At 42.8% G+C, this 19,639-nt stretch overlaps 1 protein-coding gene across 2 annotated transcripts in view; it reads right to left on the bottom strand.

Moving 5' to 3' along the window:
• rnf41l (ring finger protein 41, like) overlaps positions 1–19,639 on the bottom strand; it is a 389,670-nt gene that overhangs the window by 19,578 nt on the left and 350,453 nt on the right. For both annotated transcript variants that reach the window (XM_087986538.1, XM_087986539.1), the window contains 2 exons: positions 14,191–14,416; positions 7,911–8,050 (listed from right to left, as the gene is read on the bottom strand). In XM_087986538.1, coding sequence (XP_087842664.1) covers positions 7,911–8,050; positions 14,191–14,416 — 366 coding nt within the window. The remainder of the gene's footprint in view (positions 1–7,910; positions 8,051–14,190; positions 14,417–19,639) is intronic.

The raw sequence follows: 19,639 nt of genomic DNA, 5'->3' as shown, positions 1-19,639 counted from the left end.
ACTTTGAATGATGTGATCATCCCTGCCTCTACCACCTCCACTAGCAACATGTTCCAAGCACCCACCACCCTCTGCATAAAGAACTTTCCATGCATATTTGACTTAACTTTTCTCCTCTCACCTCAAACTCGTGACCCTAGTAACAGAGTCCCCCCACCCTGGGGAAAAAGCTTCTTGCTATCAACCCTGTCTATACCTCTCATGATTTTGTAGACCTTAATCAGGTCCCCCCTCAACCTCTGTCTTTCTAATGAAAATAATCCCAATCTAATCAACCTCTCTTCGTAGCTAGTGCCCTCCATACCAGGCAACATCCCTGGTATGAACCCCCTCTGCACCCTCTCCAAAACATCCCCATCCTTCTGGTAATGTGGCAACCGGAACTGTATGTAGTATTCCAAATGTGGCTGAACTAAAGTCTTATACAACTGTAACATGATCTGCCAATTCTTGTACTCAATATCCTGTCCGATGAAGGAAAGCATGCATATGCCTTCTTGACCAATATCAACCTGCGCTGCCACCTTCAGGGTACAATGGACCTCAACACCAGATCTCTCTGTACATCCATTATCCCCAGGGCTTTTCCATTTACCATATACTTCGCTCTTCAATTGGATCATCCAAAATGCATCACCTAGCGTTTGCCCAGATTGAACTCTATCCGCCATTTCTCCTCCCAACTCTCCTAATCTCTCTATATTCTGCTACATTCTCTGACAGTTCCCTTCACTATCTGCTACTCCACCAATCTATAAACTTGCTAATCAGACCACCTATACCTTCCTCCAGATCATTTATGTATATAACACATGAATGGTCCCAGCACGGATCCCTGTGGAACACCACTGGTCACAGTTCTCCATTTTGAGAAACTTCCCTTCTGTCTCCTGTTGCCAGCCAGTTCTCTATCCATCTAGCTAGTACACCCTGGACCTCATGCGACTTCACTTTCACCATCAGCCTACCAAGGGAAGCCTTATCAAAAGCTTTACTGAAGTCCATGTAAATGACATCTATAGCTCTTCCCTCATCAACCAACTTTGTCACTTCCTCAAATAATTTTATTAAGTTGGTAAGACATGATCTTCCCTGCACAAAACCATGCTGCCTATCACTGATAAGCCCATTTTCTTCCAAATTGGAGCAGATCCTATCCCTCAGTATCTTCTAAAGCAGCTTCCCTACCAGTGATGTCAGGCTCACCATTCTAAAATTATCTGGATTATCTTTGCTACCCTTCTTAAACAAGGGGACAACATTAGCAATTCTCCAATCCTCCAGGACCTCACCCATGTTCAAGGATGCTGCAAAGACATCCGTTAAGGCCCCTGATATTTCCTTTCTTCCTTCCCTCAGTAACCTGGGATAGATCCCATCTGGACCTGAGGACTTGTCCACCTTAATGCTTTTCAGAGTACCCAACACTTGCTCCATCCTTATGCCGACTTGACCTAGAGTAATCAAACATCTATCCCTACCCTCAACATCCATCATGTCCCTCTCCTCGGTGAATACCAATGTAAAGTAATCATTAAGAATCTCACCCATTTTCTCTGACTCCACGCATAATTTTCCTCCTTTGTCCTTGTGGCCCAACCATTTCTCTAGTTACCCTCTTGCTCCTTATATATGAATAAAAGGCTTTGGGATCTTCCTTAACCCTGTTTGCTAAAGATATTTTATGACTCCTTTAGCCCTCTTAATTCCTCGGTTCAGATTGGTCGTAATTTCCAAATAGTCTTCCAAAGCTTTGTCTGTTTTCAGTAGCTTAGACCTTACAAATGTATCCTTTTTCCTCTTAGCTAGTCTCACAATTTCACCTGTCATACTTGCCATTTCTATCCCTCATTTTCACAGGAACACATATGTTCTGCACTCTAATCAATCCCTCTTTGAAAGCCTCCCACATATCAAATGTAGATTTACCCTCAAACAGCTGCTCCCAATCCACGTTCCCCAACTCTTGCTGAATTTTGCTCGGGTTGGCCTTCCCCCAATTTCGCACTCTCTTTAAGACAACTCTCGTCTATAACTCATGGAATTGTGATTACTATCCCAAAGTAATCCCCAATTGAAACTTCAATGACCTGGCCGGGCTCATTCCCCATCACCAGGTCCAGTATAGCCCTTTCCCAAGTTGGTCTATTTACATACTGCTCTAGAAAGCCCTCCTGGATGCTCCTTACAAATTCTGCTCCATCTAAACCACTAACACTAAATGAAGCCCTGTCAATGTTGGGAAAATTCAAATCTCCCATTAACACCATCCTGTTGCTCCTATATCTTTCCATAATTGGTTTACATATTTGTACCTCCATCTCACGCTCGCTGTTGGGAGGCCTGTAGTACAGCCCCAACATTAGTAGCACACCCTTCCTATTTCTGAGCTCTGTCCACATTGCCTCACTGCTCGAGTCCTCCATTGTGCCCTCCTTCAGCACAGCTGTGATATCACCTCTGACCAAGTAATGCAACTCCTCGACCCCTTTTACCTCCTTCTCTATCCAGCATGAAGCATCCATATCCTGAGATATTTAGTTGTCAATTTTTCCCTTCCCTCAACCAAGTCTCAGTAATAGTGATAACATCATACTCCCAGGTACTAATCCAAGCCCTAAGTTCATCTGCTTTACCTACTACACTTCTCGCATTAAAACAAATAACACCTCTGATCACCTGTCCCATTTGCTAAACATGCTATCCACGACCTCCTCAGTGTCACAGATGTCCCATAATCTTCCCCTTAGTCATAGAGATCTACAGCATGGAAACAGACCCTTCGGTCCAACCCATCCATGCCGACCAGATATCCCAACCCAATCTAGTCCCACCTGCCAGCACCGGGCCCATATCCCTCCAAACTCTTCCTATTCATATACCCATCCAAATGCCTCTTAAATGTTGCAATTGTACCAGCCTCCACCACTTCCTCTGGCAGCTCATTCCAAACACGTACCACCCTCGGTGTGAAAAGGTTGGCCCTTAGGTTTCTTTAATATCTTTCCCCTCTCACCCTAAACCTATGCTCTCTAGTTCTGGACTCCCCAACCCCAGGGAAAAGACTTTGTCTATTTATCCTATCCATGTCCCTTATAATTTTGTAAACTTCTTTAAGGTCACCCCTCAGCCTCCAATGCTCTGGGGAAAGCAGCCCAGCCTGTTCAGCCTCTCTCTATGGCTCAAATTCACCAACCCTAGCAACATCCTTGTAAATCTTTTCTGAACCCTTTCAAGTCTCACAACATCTTTCCGATAGGAAGGAAACCAGAATTGCATGCAATATTCCAATAGTGGCCTAACCAATGTCAGGTATAGCCGCAACATGACCTCCCAACTCCTGTACTCAATACTCTGACCAATAAAGGAAAGCATACCAAATGCCTTCTTCACTATCCTATTTACCTGCGACTCCACTTTCAAGGAGCTATGAACCTGCACTCCAAGGTCTTTTTGTTCAGCAACACCCTCTAGGACCTTACCATTAAGTGTATAAGTCCTGCTAAGATTTGCTTTCCCAAAGTGCAGCACCTCACATTTATCTGAATTAAACCTCATCTGCCACCTCTCAGCCCATTGGTTCATCTGGTCAAGATCCTGTTGTAATCTGAGGTAACCTGTTGCTGTCCACTACACCTCCAATTTTGGTGTCATCTGCAAACTTACTAACTGTACCTCTTATGCTCGCATCCAAATCATTTATGTAAATGACAAAAAGTAGAGGTTTCATTACCTAGTTCCTTACAGACTTTAGTTACTACCTCTTTACTGTCCACTAACCACCTCATTTGGTTCCCACTGCCCTGCCACATTAGTTCAATCCCTCCCCAACACCCTTGGACATTGGTTCTAATCTGGCCCAGATGTAGACCGTCCGATTTGTAATTGTCCCACCACCCCCGGAATTGGTCCCAATGTCCCAAAAATCTGAATCCCTCCCCCCGCACCATCTCTCAAGCCACTCATTCATCCTGCCTATTATTTAATTTCTACTCTGACTAGCATGTGGCACTGGTAGCAAGCCTGACATTCCTACCTCTGAGGTCCTACTTTTTAACTTTGCCCCTATCTCCCTAGATTCTGCTTGTAGAACCTCATCCAGTTCTTTTTAACCTACATCATTGGTGCCTATGTGCATCATGGCAGCTGGCTGTTCACCCTCTCCATTATGAATGTTCTGCTGCTGATCTGAGACATCCCTGACTCGTGCACCTGGGAGGCAACATACCATTTGGGAGTCTCATTTTCAGCCACAGAACCGCCAATCTACTCCCCTTACAATTGAATCCCCTATGACTATAGCCCTTTCACTCTTTTTCCCTTCTTTCTGTCCAGCAGAGGCAGCCTCGGTGCCATGAACCTGACTACTGCTGCCTTCCCTTGGTGAGTCATCCCCCTCCAACAGTATCCAGAACAGTATACCTGTTTTGGACGGAGATTACCACAGGGGATACCTGCACTGCCTTCCTGCTCTTTCTCTGCCTTTTGGTCATCCATTCCCTTTCTCCCTCAGCAATCCTAATCTGCGGTGTGACCAATTTGCTAAACATGCTATCCACGACCTCCTCAGTGTCACAGATGTCCCAAAGTAAGTCCATCCGCAGCCCCAGAGCCATCATATGGTCTAACAAGACCTGCAGCTGGACACATCTCCTGCACGTGAAGAAGCCAGGTACATCAGCTACAACCCTGAGCTCCCATGTTGAGCGAGAGGAGCATAACACAGGTCTGTGATGTCCTGCCATTTTTACTCTTAAGATTAATTTAGTCCAACTACAAAATCAAATAATAGATAAATTAAATAATTTTTTAAACCAATTGCACTACTTACCAGCACACAATAAACAAAAGAGAAAAACTTTACCTTTCCAACACACCAGAGTCTTTTTTTTTGGTTCGAGGGGAGGACGGGTGGGAGACACTACACGTGTAGTATCTCGGGTTTAGCCACTGTCCAAATATAACAATTCACTCACCTTCCCAGAGCGCAATTTGAGCAATCCCATTCAGCTCCTTGCTCTCACTGCTCCCGCTGTGAACTGGAGGCCGCGGATTCCATGAGGTTAGTACTTAAATGGGAAACTTACCTTCCCAGCAGCCCCCTGGTCCTCGCTCTCACTGCTCCCTCTGCTGCGACAAAATGGAGCTGTTCGAACAGTCAGTGCAGACTCAATAGGCCAAATGGCTTTTTTCTGCACTCAGGATTCTATGATTCTATAATAACTAATACAGATTTCCAACCAAATACTCCCAGTCTGAGGGTTCTACAAACTAAACACTTTCACTGAGCAAGGTGCTGAATGGGAGCGCTCGAATTGCGCTCTGGGAAGGTGAGTGAATTGTTATATTTGGACAGTGGCTAAACCCGAGATACTACACGTGTAGTGTCTCCCACCCGTCCTCCCCTCTAACCAAAAAAAAGACTCTGGTGTGTTGGAAAGGTAAAGTTTTTCTTTTTTGTTTATTGTGTGCTGGTAAGTAGTGCAAATGGTTTAAGAAATTATTTAATTTATCTCCTTAATTGTTCTGAACAATCCCCTTTTTTTTCAAGAAGCTGTATTAGCTTTTACTTTAGTCAGGTCTCCTTCAAACTTAATTTAAAATTTTTTTGTTAAAAGAAACTTGGTCATCTTAGTTTGTAAGTTAATAGTTTAATTTTATTGTGTAATTTACAACAAAGAAAACAAAACTTCCATTAAACACTCCAAGAAGCCTTCAACTACTCTCTGACACATTTTAAACCATGATTTTAAACCATGGTTTAAAATCATGGTTTTGGAAACTTTAGTCTAGTTAATGTTTAATCTCTTCACTAAAATAGACCAACACCAATATGATATTTGTTTAATACAAATTTTGAAGAAAAATATGAACACATATAAATCATACTCCTTTTACTGAGTAAGAGGACCCAAACTTAACACAGTGCACCAAATGCCATATCGCACCTTTTATTTTACATAGGAACAGTTAGACTTGGTTTAAATACTTGAGCTTAAAGATTTTCTACCCTAACCGCTACAATGAAAAAAAATCAATAAACGAACAGGAGCAGAAAAGGGGTGTGGAGACAGAATATTATTGGTCAAACGATAATTTCTCATTCACGTTTTGTTCCTGGTCAGTATGCACAGCTGAGAATTTTCTCAATTCTTGCAGGCAAGATATTCCACAGTACGATTTTTGGTCTGACTTGCAAGATACAGATATTCAGGAATTCAATGAATTCCTTCCTGGCAGATTAGATTAAAAACATACTTTCTGGGGTACAAGTTAATTAAAATCTTCATGATCAAGATCACGGACGTCCAATTGCTGTTGTAACAGATTTGTCCAATCAAAAAAATATCCACTTAGCTTTCCATGTATCATATAGGCCAGATGAGAGTTTGGCTGCTCCCAGACACCTCCATTCCAAGCTGCTGTGTAGACCTCAACACAGTACAATAGAAGTGAAGAAATATCACATACCCCTCCCCCAAAGAAACTGCCCACGATGACACAGAACCTGGGTATGCCACTGAAAGGTCAGCAGCATTGAAATTAACATTGAAAGACAAGTGTAATGAAGCTATGGTAGGCAATTACACAGCATCTTGAAATTATTTTAAAAGTTGTTTTTAAACTTTTTTTGATTATTTTTATGTGTTTTTTTAAGATTTAATGTCTTCATTCATATTAATTCCAGGTAAAATTAGTATTTATTTATATTCAGCTTTATTTAATGGTTTCAAGTGAAGATGTGAGTTAAGAGGTCGTGCGAGCTAAATAAGTAAAGGGGCAAGCTTGGAGGATGGCAAGGTTCATACTGTCAAGATTAGAGTGGTGCTGGAAATGCACAGCAGGTCAGGCAACATCCGAGGAGCAGGAAAATCGATGTTTCGGGTAGGAGCCCTTCATCAGGAATGGGTTCTAGTCCAATGATGAAGGGCTCCTGCCCGAAACATCGATTTTCCTGCACCTCGGATGCCGCCTAACCTGCTGTGCTTTTCCAGCACCACTCTAATCTTGACTCTAATCTCCAACATCTGCAGTCCTCACTTTCGCCAAGGTTCATACAGTGGCAGGTTAAATAGAAGTGAGCTTCAGGTAATGGTGAGTTGGGGTTCAATTTAATAGTTAACCAGAAGGTGTAATAGGTTTTAATTCCTCTAACTTTTCCTGGGTAATTATTAAGTAAAGTCAAAACAGATTCATTGAAAATCTCTGACTCTAACTCAAGACTTTATCTGAGAGTTCCAGATGCCAGGTAATTGCAACTTCCTAGGTAATTTCCGTGGAATCATCCAAATCGGAACTTCTGTACGGTCCTAACATGCAACTGCTATATATGCTACTGCAATAACGATCTCTCTACATCTGGGCCAAGAACTAACAGACTGCAGTTAATTCTTTGTTTAGCCACCAGAGGGCAGAGATCAGAAGAATAAAATCCAACCAGAAGTGAGCACAGTTTTCTCATGAATCAACAATTTGAATTTGTATTTCTTTCCCCAAACAAATTCTGAAAAGATTCACAATTTTAGGAACTAATAAAAATTCAGTCCTATATAATAACAGATAATTTAACATGGAGTAAAGAAGTTAGACACATTCTACAGTTTTACAAAACAAATCATTTAGTGTTTCTGTCCGCATAAAATATTTGAAATCCTAATAATCAAAATATATCTGAGGTATCAAAATCTGAGGTATCTTCTCTTCTTATAATAATTTATGGAAACTCAAAAATGTTAAGCTGCACTCAGGTTAAATGTATATGACCCTTGTACTTCAAAAAGGAGAGCATATTTTCTCAAATTAGACTATTCACCCTCATTAGAAAGAGCTATCTAAGCCAGAAATTGTAAGCACCTCTAGATAATAAGAACAACATTGATTTAAAATTATTTTGGTTACTTTTTACTTACCAGCATTTAAGCAAGGAATTTGGCTGTATTCACATTCTCTTTCGTGCCTGTCAACAGCTTCTAAAGAACAGATTGTTTCACAACCATGCTGCCTATTTTTGCACCAAATCTGTAGGCGATTCAAATCATTTCGCATATACCTAACAAGTAAAAAAAAAGTTTAATGACCATTTCGCAGCAGCATCCTTTAGTACCTGAGCAGTGGGTGCTGCTGAGTCACTCTTGGTGATGGAGACTGAAATACCCTACCCACAGTACATTCTGTGCCTTTTCCACTCTTTGTGCTTGCTCCTAGTGTTGTTCAACATGGGTACGTACTGATCCAGCAGCTGAGAGGGATCTTTACATGCCATTCAACAGAGACTTTTTGTGTGTGTTCGACCTGATGCCAAAACTGAGACTTAATGGTGTCTGGAGTCAATATTGATGACTCCCAGGGCAACTCCCTCACCTCTGTATTCATCTGTGCTGCCATTGCTCTGGGCCTGTCAGGACAGTGAGATAGATCATATCCAGGAATAGACATGATTCAGGGCGTATTTGATTAGTCTTAGACAGCTTTCCAAATTTTGACTCTGCTGGGCCGATTGGACTGATTTTGCCATTGTCGCTTCCAGTTCTTAGTCTGGTATCAGGTAATACAGTTTCATTTCTTTTTTGAGACTTTATAGCGATTGTTACAACTGAGTGTCTTTCTAGGGCATTTCAGAGGGCAATGAAGAGTCAACCATATTGCTATGGGTCTGGAGTCACATATCAGCCAGACTTGGTAGTTTCCTTCTCTAAAGGGCATTAGTGAATATGATGAGCTTTTCTGATAATTGTTTCACCATCATGAAATCATTTCATTAGACTCTTAATTCCAGACTTCTACAGGACTAAAATTCCACCATATTCAATTTCTGCCAGAGTGGGATTCAAATCTGGGTGACCCAGAACATTACTAGGGTCTCAGGATTAATAGTCTAGTGATAATACCACTAGGCCTCCCCCTTTAAAATTTTCAAAATAAGTCAAGTCTTTCCTCGATCTTGAGCAATCGAAGCAGCTATTAGGCACATCCTGCTCCTCAGATGTTGCCTGACCTGCTGTGCTTTTCCAGCACCACACTGATCTAAACTCTGGTTTCCAGCATCTGCAGTCCTCACTTCTGCCTAGACTCCAGAACAGGTCACATCCCTCCCTTCATTTTACCCCATCTAAACTGCAGTCTCAAAATATAAAGTTATTGATCTCAGTTTTAATAATAGCTATAAATAATGCAATTTGTATTCTGTTTTAAAATTTCACAATATCTGTGTTAGTTTGTAATCTTGAACATCACTTATGCTTTAGTTAATGCAGTTCATTGTAAATTAAAATTAATCTCAAAGTAAAACAAGAGCCAAAGCTATATTGCTATCTATCTTACAGAGCTTTAACTTATTACTTTTGGAGAAAAAAAATGTTTAGAACAACAAATGATACATGATATAGGTCACAATTAATTGAAGTCTACAGAGTTGAATCAGTGCCAGGGAGAAGGAATTAATGAAGAATGCACACTTCCATAGAAATATTTTTGAAACCCAAATACACCAGCTCAGAAGCAGAAAATTCAAGTTTTTCCTTGATAATCAATTGTTAAAAAAATAGGCAGTATTTTGTATTTCCATTACATGTTCATTTCAGGGCAGTGTCCTCGGTCAAATGATCTTCAACTATACCCATCTTTGCATTGAGCAGTCATAAATAGAGCTGCCAACTCATATATGCAAAGTTATCTCTATTTACAAAGATAAGGAAGAATCAAAGCCTTTACACAAGAACAAAATTTTGAAAATGATAAAGGTAATGGTCAATTGGAATGGCTTAGTGTATGAACTGCCTGCTCCGGATGGCTTGTATCCCAGGTTGCTTAGAGAAGTGGGAATTTGGGATTACATGTACGACTAGATTCAAGAATAGCTTCTTCCTCACTGTTTTTAGACTTTTCAATGGACCCCTCATATTAAAGTTGATATTTCTCTGCACCTTCTTTGTAGCTGTAACACTATCTTCTGCATTCTGTTCTATTACCCAAATGTACTTATGTATGGTATGATTAGCCAAAGTAGCATGCAAAACAATACTTTTCACTATATCACAATACATTTGACAATAATAAATCAAATCAAATGGGATGGAGGTGCCAGAGGATTGAAAAGTGGATACTCTTGCTCAAGAAATGGTGAAAGGTCACCCAGCTCCGCCCCTACTCCCAGCTCCACACCCACACCAGTTACCAGCTCCCAGCCCTGTCGAGTTTTCACCATCCCTCCAGACCTCCCCCTCACTGAGGACTCGTCCCCACGGTGATGGATGACATCACTTCTGCCCCCATCATGGCCACTTCCACAGCCACTTCTGCCCCTCAATTCTTCATGCACTACACGTGGCACCACTTCCGCCCCTCACATAACGCCCCCTCTCCCCAGTGCTGTGTTTGCCACCACTTTCACCCCCACTGTTACTCACCTGCATTCTGCTGACATGCCCCCCACAGATCCCACTGTCACCATCCCCGCTCCCTAGAACCCTGAGGGGAACACCACCCCTGCTCACAACTCCACCCCAATTCCCCCCACTACCACACCCACTCCAGTTACAGGCTCCGCCCCTACTCCCAGCTCCACACCCACACCAGATCCCAGATCCCAGCTCCCAGCCCTGCCAAGTTTTCACCATCCCCCCAGACCTTCCCCTCACTGAGGATGAACGATCAGTCCTCAGCAAAGGACTCAGCTTCATCTCCCTCCATCCACGCATCAATGAAATTAATACACGCCGTGATGTCGAACACTTCTTCCACCGGCACCAGCTCCGCCTCCGAGCTTACTTTCACAATTAGGACTCACGCCCACCTTCCGAGGACCCCTTTGCCCACCTCCAACACACTCCATCCACCTGGACACCCCGTGCTGGCCTATTACCCGCCCTCGACCTCTTCATTTTCAACTGTCGCCGAGACATTAACCACCTCAACTTGTCTACCCCCCTCCCCCACTCCAACCTCTCACCCTCACAACGCACTGCCCTCCACTCCCTCTGCTCCAATCCCAACCTCACTATCAAGCCAGCAGATAAAGGGGGTGCAGTGGTAGTCTGGCGCACTGACCTCTACACCACTGAAGCCAGACGCCAACTTGAAGACACCTCCTACCGCCCCCTTGACCATGACCCCGCCCCTCATCATCAAATCATCTCACAGACCATACAGAACCTCATCACCTCAGGAGATCTCCCACCCACAGATTCCAACCTCATAGTCCAGGAACCCTGCGCTGCCCGGTTCTACCTCCATCCCAAGATCTACAAGCCTGACCACCCTGGCCGACCCATTGTCTCAGCATGCTCCTGCCCCACTGAACTCATCTCTATACTGTCCTATCCCTCCTAGTCCCGGAACTCCCCACATACATTCGAGACACCACCCATGCCCTTCAGCTCCTCCAAGACTTCCGTTTCCCCGGCCCCCAACACCTCATCTTCACCATGGATATCCAATCCCTCTACATCTCCATCCGCCAAGACCAGGGCCTCCAAGTCCTCCGTTTCTTCCTCTCCCTACGTTTCCAACAGTACCCTTCCACCGACACTCTCATTCATTTGGCTGAACTGGTCCTCAACATTAACAATTTCTCCTTCGAATCCTCCCACTTCCTCCAGACCAAAGGGGTAGCCATGGGCACCCATATGGGCCTCAGCTATGACTGCCTCTTTGTTGGCTACGTAGAACAGTGCATCTTTCGTAATTACACCGGCACCACTCCCCACCTCTTCCTCCGCTACATTGATGACTGCATTGGCACCACCTCCTGCTCCCGTGAGGAGGTTGAGCAATTCATCAACTTCACCAACACATTCCACCCTGACCTTAAATTTACCTGGACCATCTCTGACACCTCCCTCCCCTTCCTGGACCTCTCCATCTCCATTAATGACGACTGACTTGACACTGACATTTTTTACAAACCCACCGACTCCTACAGCTACCTGGATTACACCTCTTCCCACCCTACCTCCTGTAAAAGTGCCATCCTGTATTCCCAATTCCTCTGCCTCCGACGTATCTGCTCCCAGGAGGACCAGTTCCACCACAGAACACACCAGATGGCCTCCTTCTTCAGAGACTGCAATTTCCCTTCCCACGTGGTTAAAGATGCCCTCCACCGCATCTCGTCCACATCCTGCACCTCCACCCTCAGACCCCACCCCTCCAACTGTAACAAGGACAGAACACCCCTGGTGCTCACCTTCCACCCTACCAACCTTCGCATAAACCAAATCATCCACCGACATTTTTGTCACCTCCAAACGGACTCCACCACAGGGATATATTTCCCTCCCCACCCCTTTCCGCCTTCCACAAAGACTGTTCCCTCCGTGACTACCTGGTCAGGTCCTGGCACCTTCCCCTGCCACTGCAGGAATTGCAAAACCTGCGCCCACACCTCCTCCCTCACCTCCATCCAAGGCCCTAAAGGAGCCTTCCACATCCATCCAAGTTTTACCAGCACATCCACCAATATCATTTATTGTATCCGTTGCTCCCGATACAGTCTCCTCTACATTGGGGAGACTGGATGCCTCCTAGCAGAGCGCTTTAGAGAACATCTCTGGGACACCTGCACCAATCAACCACACCTCCCTGTGGCCCACCATTTCAATTCCCCCTTCCACTCAGCCGAGGACATGGAGGTCCTGGGCCGCCTCCACCGCCGCTCCCTCACCACCCGAAGCCTGGAGGAAGTCCGCCTCATCTTCCGCCTCGGAATACTTCAACCCCAGGGCATCAATGTGAACTTCAACAGTTTCCTCATTTCCCTTGCCCCCCCACCTCACCCCAGCTCCAAACTTCTAGCTCAGCAGTATCCCCATGACTTGTCCTACCTGCCTATCTTCCTTCCCACCTATCCACTCTACCCTCCTCCCTGACCTATCACCTTCATCCCCACCCCCACTCACCTATTGTACTCTATGCTCTTTCTCCCCACCCCCACCCCCACTCTCCTCTCACTTACCTCTCCACCATTCAGGCACTCTGCTTGTATTCCTGATGAAGGCTTTTGCCCAAAACCTTGATTTTCCTGCTCCTTAGATGCTGTCTGCACTGCTGTTCTTTTCCAGCATCACTCTAATCCAGAATCTGATTTCCAGCATCTGCGGTCATTGTTTTTACGTAATTACAGACCAGTCAATTTAATTTGGAAAGGGATGACTCAATTAAGAATAGTCAACATGCATTTGTAAAGTTAAAAGTCAGAGAGTCATTGAGTCATACAGCACTGAAACAGATCCTTCAGTCCAACCAGTCCATGCCGAAGATAATCCCAAATTAAACTGGTCTCACCTGCCTGCTCCTGGCCCATATCCCTCCAAATGTCTTAAATGTTGTAATTATACAACATTGTAATGTTACCTACAACCACCATGCGAACCACACTGTAAAAACAATTTGCCCCTCATGTTTATTAATTCTCTCTCCTCTCACCTTAAAAATGTGTCCCCTAGGCTTGAAATCCCCCATCCTTGGGAAAAGACAACTACCATTAACTTCGGCTATACCCCTCATTATTTTACAAACTTCTATCAGGTCTCCTCTCAACCTCCTAAGCTCCACTGGAAAAAGTCCCAGCCTTTCCTTATAACTCAAACCTTCCATACCTGGCAACATCCTGGTAAATCTCTTTTGAACCTCTCCAGCTTCTTAATATCATTCCTATAACTGGGCAACCAAAACTGGACACAGTATTCCAGAAGAGGCCTCACCAATGTTCTGTACAACCTCAACGAGACTTACCAACTCCTATACTCAAAGGACTCAGCAATAAATGCAAGTGTGCCAAACATCTTTTTAACCACCCTGTCTACTTAAAGTGTTTGACTAATTGCATTTTTTGATTAAATAACAAAAAGTTAACAAAGGGAATGCAATGGTTGTTGTCTTTGTAGATTTAAAGAAAATGTTTGACAAAGTACCAAATAAAAGGCTGATTAACAAAACTGATGCTCATGGAGTGGGAGTGTGCGCTCCATCTTGGAACGAAATTAATATTTATAGACCATAGTCTACAGATATTCTGACCTCTGTATTAGAGTATGTTCAGTTGGTGGAAGAATCTTTTAGCACATCCCAATAGAAGAAGCATGAGCAAATTTTGTGTCATCAATATGTCCATTAAGTGTAACAAAAACGTGCCACAGGAAATAAATATACACATCCTTTTCTTTAAATATTACGGGTAAATGGCTAGATTACCTAAACAATGGTCGAAGCATGGATACATCCAAAGCCTGACGATCTTCAGGGCAATTATGATTCTGCACGAGCCAGCCATGAATGCAAGTAGTACAGAAGGCATGTTCACACGGAGCCTGTAAAGGATTCTCCAACACATCTCGACAGATGCAACACAGCAATCCTTCATTTACATAGCCTACAAATCGATCAATGTCATATCCCATTGTATTACTATATGCTGTACCTATTTTCAAAAAGAAAATAAGATGTTAAAGTTTAAAAATAAATTACCTGACGCAATATAATTTTTGTGTTAATACCGAATAAAGACATTGTTCTTACTTCCTAACTAATTGATAAACATTACAAGTTTGATGTCTACAACACCTCAGACATATTTGGCATGATGACACCAAACTTTGATTTATTGATCGAAGTGATTTCCTGAGATATTTAGGTATTGAAGATACCAGATTTGAAATCAGTGCTTAAATTGTTGACCTTAACTAGGAACGCAGCAAAAGCACCGAAATTGGTTACAGTTTCCCCCAGGTTAGAAAAGAAAATGGGCTTCAGTTCCCACTCCGAATCTGTATTCAGTAACCTCCAGCAGAAATGTATGTATAGACATAGATAGTGGACAAGTAGCTATATTAAACCAGTGTGATAGCATCTAAGTAATACAGCTTATTGATGCATAAATCATGTAGCAGACTCTGATGATGAAGAAACCCTGCGACTTATAAGCTGTTTCAAGTCACTGGTTGACTTACTTTCACTATTCGCTGAATGAAATGCACTTCACTTAATGTTCCAATGATTTTCATGACATGAAATATAAATACTTCAAAACAATTACCAAGATGATTAAATAAATATCTCGTCCACATCAGGTTTTTATCAATATGATCTATCAACCCAGTTTCCTTAATGAACACAATTACTAATTTATTCAAACAAAACCTATTCAATGAAAATGCAATAACTGATTAACATATGCACTTAATCTTCAGTAACAGAGCGAAAAACAGACCTGGACTTATACACTTAATGGTAAGATCCTAGGGAGTATCGCTGAAAAGAGACATCTCGGAGTACAGATTCATAGCTCTTGAAATTAGAGTCGCAAGTAGATAGGATAGTGAAGGAGGTGTTTGGTATGCTTTCCTTTATTGGTCAGAGTATTGAGTATAGGAGTTGGGAGGTCATGTTGCGGCTGTACAGGACATGGGTTAGGCCATTTTTGGAATATTGTGTGCAATTCTCATCTCCTTCCTCTTGGAAAGACGTTGTGAAACTTGAAAGGGTTCAGAAAAGATTAAGGATGTTGCCAGGGTTGGAGGATTTGAGCTATAGGGAGAGGCTGAATAGGCTGGGGCTGTTTTCCCTGGAGTATTGGAAGCTGAGGGGTGACCTTATAGAGGTTTATAAAATCACGAGGGGCATAGATAGGATAAATAGATAAAGCCTTTTTTCTGGGGTGAGGGAGTCCAGAACTAGAAGGCATAAGTTTATGGTGAGAGGGGAAAGATATAAAAGGGATCTAAGGGGCAGCTTTTTCATGTAGAGGGTGGTGCATATATGGAATGAGCTGCCAGAGGAAGTGGTGGAGGCTGGCACAATTGCAGCATTTAAAAGGCATCTGGATGGATCTATCAATAGGAAGGGTTTAGAGGGGTATGGGCAAATAGTACTAGATTAGGTTAGGATATCTGGTCAGCATGGATGAATTGGACCTAAGGGTCTGTTTCCATAATCTACAACATTCATGCCATGCAAGTGCCAGGCAATGACCATTTCCACAAAAAGATAATCTAATCATTAACCCTGATAATCAATAGCATTACCATTGGAATCTCCCATTATCAATATCGTGAGATTTATCATTCATCAGAAACTGAACTCAAATGGCCATATAAATACTGTGGCGACGAAAGCAGGTCAGGTGCTAGGTCCTTGACATCTCAAAGCCTGTGATCATCTAGATAGTACAAGTCAGGAATGTGACGGATATTCCTTAGAAACTTGACAACCTCTAGAACAAAGCAGCCTCCTTGATTGACACCACATCCACAAACATTCACTCCCTTCAGCACTGATGCTCGGTGGTAAATGTGTGTACTTCCTACAAGATGCACTAAAGAAATTCACCAAGGGTCCTCAAGACAGTACCTTCTAACTCCACAATCACTCCACTCCATAAGGGCAGCCAATACACAAAATACTACTACATGCAAGGTCCCCACCAAGCCACACATCACCCTGGCTTGGAAACATATCACTTTTCCTTCATTTTCCCAGCATCAAAATTGTGGAACTCCATCTCCTTCATGCCCCACAATCCTTAGATATGTGTATTCCTCTAATCCTAGTCACTTGCACACCCGAACTTTAAATCGGTGGTCGTGACTTCAGGTACTTAAGCCCCCTGATCTGAATACCCACCTTACACTTTTCTGTTTCACTTTCCTCCTTTAAGAAATTAAAGACCAAGCTTTTGGTGACATAACAGTTCCTTAAATAACTCGTGCAATACCTCTATGAAACGCCTCAAGACATTAAAGGAAAAACACTGGTAGCCACTGCCACACCTATAACTTTCTCCTCCTCCTCCTCCTCCTCCTCTAATAAGATGTCAAGGACATGAAACGTTAACCGTTTTCCTCCATGGACCGATGCTGTCTGACCTGTTGATTACGTGCAGCAATTTCTGGTTTTATTTCAGATTTCCAAGATAACTTCGGTGTTTCACCTTTTGATGGACCGTGAAGCCAGTCTGTAATTAATGAGGAATTCCTGAGAAATGCCTTCACTCGGTATCACATGGGGGTGGCTGAGGCGAACGTCAAAAGTGAATTTAACGGGAATGAAAATAAACCCATGCAGCAGCAAAGAAATAGAAGGAATAATGTTACAGGGGAGAGGTGGAGGAGGTGGGGATGGGTGTGGTGCAGAGCGTAAACAGCCACCTTTAATTTACTGGACCCGCTGGCATATTCCTGTGATGTCAATCCAAAAGATTTAATCGGTATTTGTGCTTTAATAAACTGATCAAACAACAATATCGATTCTATCCATATAAAAGCAGTACCTCTCTCCCGCTCCGCTCAATCCTCTCCAACTTCACTTAGCAACCGTTACCGTAAAATGTCGCAAACCAGACGCCGGCTGAAGTTTACGCCTCTCGTTGCCAATGGTAACCAGAGCGGAAATCAGCGACTGCCGCTAAATAATTTGTCGTTCGGCGTTTTAAAATGTACCCTCTATTTATCAGCGACAAATTGAAAATATTAGTTTGGACTGGGATCGGTTTCAGGGAAAGTTGACAAAAAGACAGTCCTAATTTCGATACTGTTAGACAAACGTGAATGAAGGCAGATGTCACACCTGACAGTTGGGTTTGTATTTGAAACAAAGTGGGCTTTATGATTTCTTCTTAGAATCCCTACAGTGTGGAAACAGGCCATTCGGCCCACCGAGGCCACACTGACCGTCCAAAGAGCATCTTGTCCTCATAACCCAGCATTTCCGATGCATCCCACCTCGCCTGCACAACTCTGGACACTATGGGTAATTTAGTATGGCCAATCCACCTAACCTTCACATTTTTGGACTGTGGGAGGAAATCCACACAGATACCAGGAACATGTGCAAAGTCCACATGATCCCTCTAGGGTTGAATTGAACCCGGGTTCCTGGCATTGTGAGGCAGCAGTGCTAACCACTGAGCCACCTTTTTTTCTGTATTTGTAGTCATAGAGATGTACAGCACGGAAACAGACCCTTCGGTCCAACTCATCCACGCCGAACAGATATCCCAACCTAATCCAGTCCCATTTGCCAACTCTTGGCCCATATCCCTCTAAACTCTTCCCATTCATATACCCATGCAGATGCCTTTTAAATGTTGCAATTGTACCAACCTCCACCACTTCCTCTGGCAGTTAAACATAAATTTGATAAAATAGATATATGAAATAATTACATTCAACAAAAATAATCCTTACAACTGTACAGGGCAGCGATATTACAGCATCTACTAATCCAATTAATAAGACTATAACCTGGCGCTGTGTGATTTTTAACTTTGTACACCCCTGTCCAACACCGGCATCTCCAAATCATAATTAATAAGATCTCAGACATCTTTTTCTCCCTGAATCACACAGAACAGTCACTGAGCAGCACTTCAGAATTCTGGTTAACTTCTTTCTTATGCTGCCTCTCTTGGGATTTTCAGTGAGTAAGAGTAAGATCTAAATGGAAAACCTTTATATAATTTATATATTAATTTGTATAACACCTTAAAAAAATGACTACAAGCATGTTAGTGTAGGCCAAAGAGTGAGGTAGAGAAGGCTTGACTGAAGACCTGCTATTTCAAGCAGATTATTTTAAAAAATGAAATAGGTGAAATTCTAAACTAGGTGTAAAGCATCTGCAAACTTCAGAAAGAGTGGAGGGACAGTAGAAAATGAAATTACATAAAAAGCCAAAAGGTGGATGGTTGGGTTACAGAAGTCTAATGAGGCAGGGTCATAAACGAGTTAAATATGAGCTCAAGGATTTGAAATTTAACATATTTGGAAATGAGTAATGAGTGAGTCAAACTTATTTTGCAAGAGAACATGTGCACATGCTATTCATTGGAACAGGAATAGGCCATTCAACCCCTCAAGCCTATTCCACTATTCAAAGAGATCATGGCTGATCTGTGGTCTAATTCCATATCTTTGGATCTTTGGCCCATCTCCTTAAATGCCTTTCCTTAAAAATTAATCTATCTAAAATTTAAAAAGATTTAAAATTAACAACTGATCTAGTAACGAATGCAGTTTGTGCAAGAGAATTCTAAACCTCTATCATCCTTTATGTGTAGAAGTGCTTCCTAACATCTCTCCTCAACAGTCTGACCCAATGTTTAGACTATGACCCTAGTTCTAGAATTCTTAACTGATGGACATAGTTTATCTTTATCTACCTTTTCTGTCCTTTTCTGTTAATATGTTGAATGTTAGTAAGTTTGCAGATGACACCAAAATTGGAGGTGTAGTGGACAACGAAGAGGGTTACCTCAGATTACAACAGGATCTGGACTAGATGGGCCAATGGGCTGAGAAGTGGCAGATGGAGTTTAATTCAGATAAACGCGAGGTGCTGCATTTTGGGAAAGCAAATCTTAGCAGGACATATACACTTAATGGTAAGATCCTAGGGAGTGTTGCTGAACAAAGAGACCTTGGAGTGCAGGTTCATAGATCCTTGAAAGTGGAGTCGCAGGTAGATAGGGTAGTGAAGAAGGCGTTTGGTATGCTTTCCTTTATTGGTCAGAGTATTGAGTACAGGAGTTGCGAGGTCACGTAGCGGTTGTACAGGACATTGGTTAGGCCACTGTTGGAATATTGTGTGCAATTCTGGTCTCCTTCCTTTCGGAAAGATGTTGTGAAACTTGAAAGGGTTTAGAAAA

The sequence above is a fragment of the Chiloscyllium plagiosum genome, unplaced genomic scaffold (genome assembly GCF_037043375.1).
Source record: "Chiloscyllium plagiosum isolate Xiang-an unplaced genomic scaffold, Cpla_swu_hap1 HiC_scaffold_4, whole genome shotgun sequence".
Taxonomy (NCBI): domain Eukaryota; kingdom Metazoa; phylum Chordata; class Chondrichthyes; order Orectolobiformes; family Hemiscylliidae; genus Chiloscyllium; species Chiloscyllium plagiosum.
Note: the sequence above shows the minus strand (reverse complement) of the source record. Positions and strands in the feature narration are given on the sequence as shown.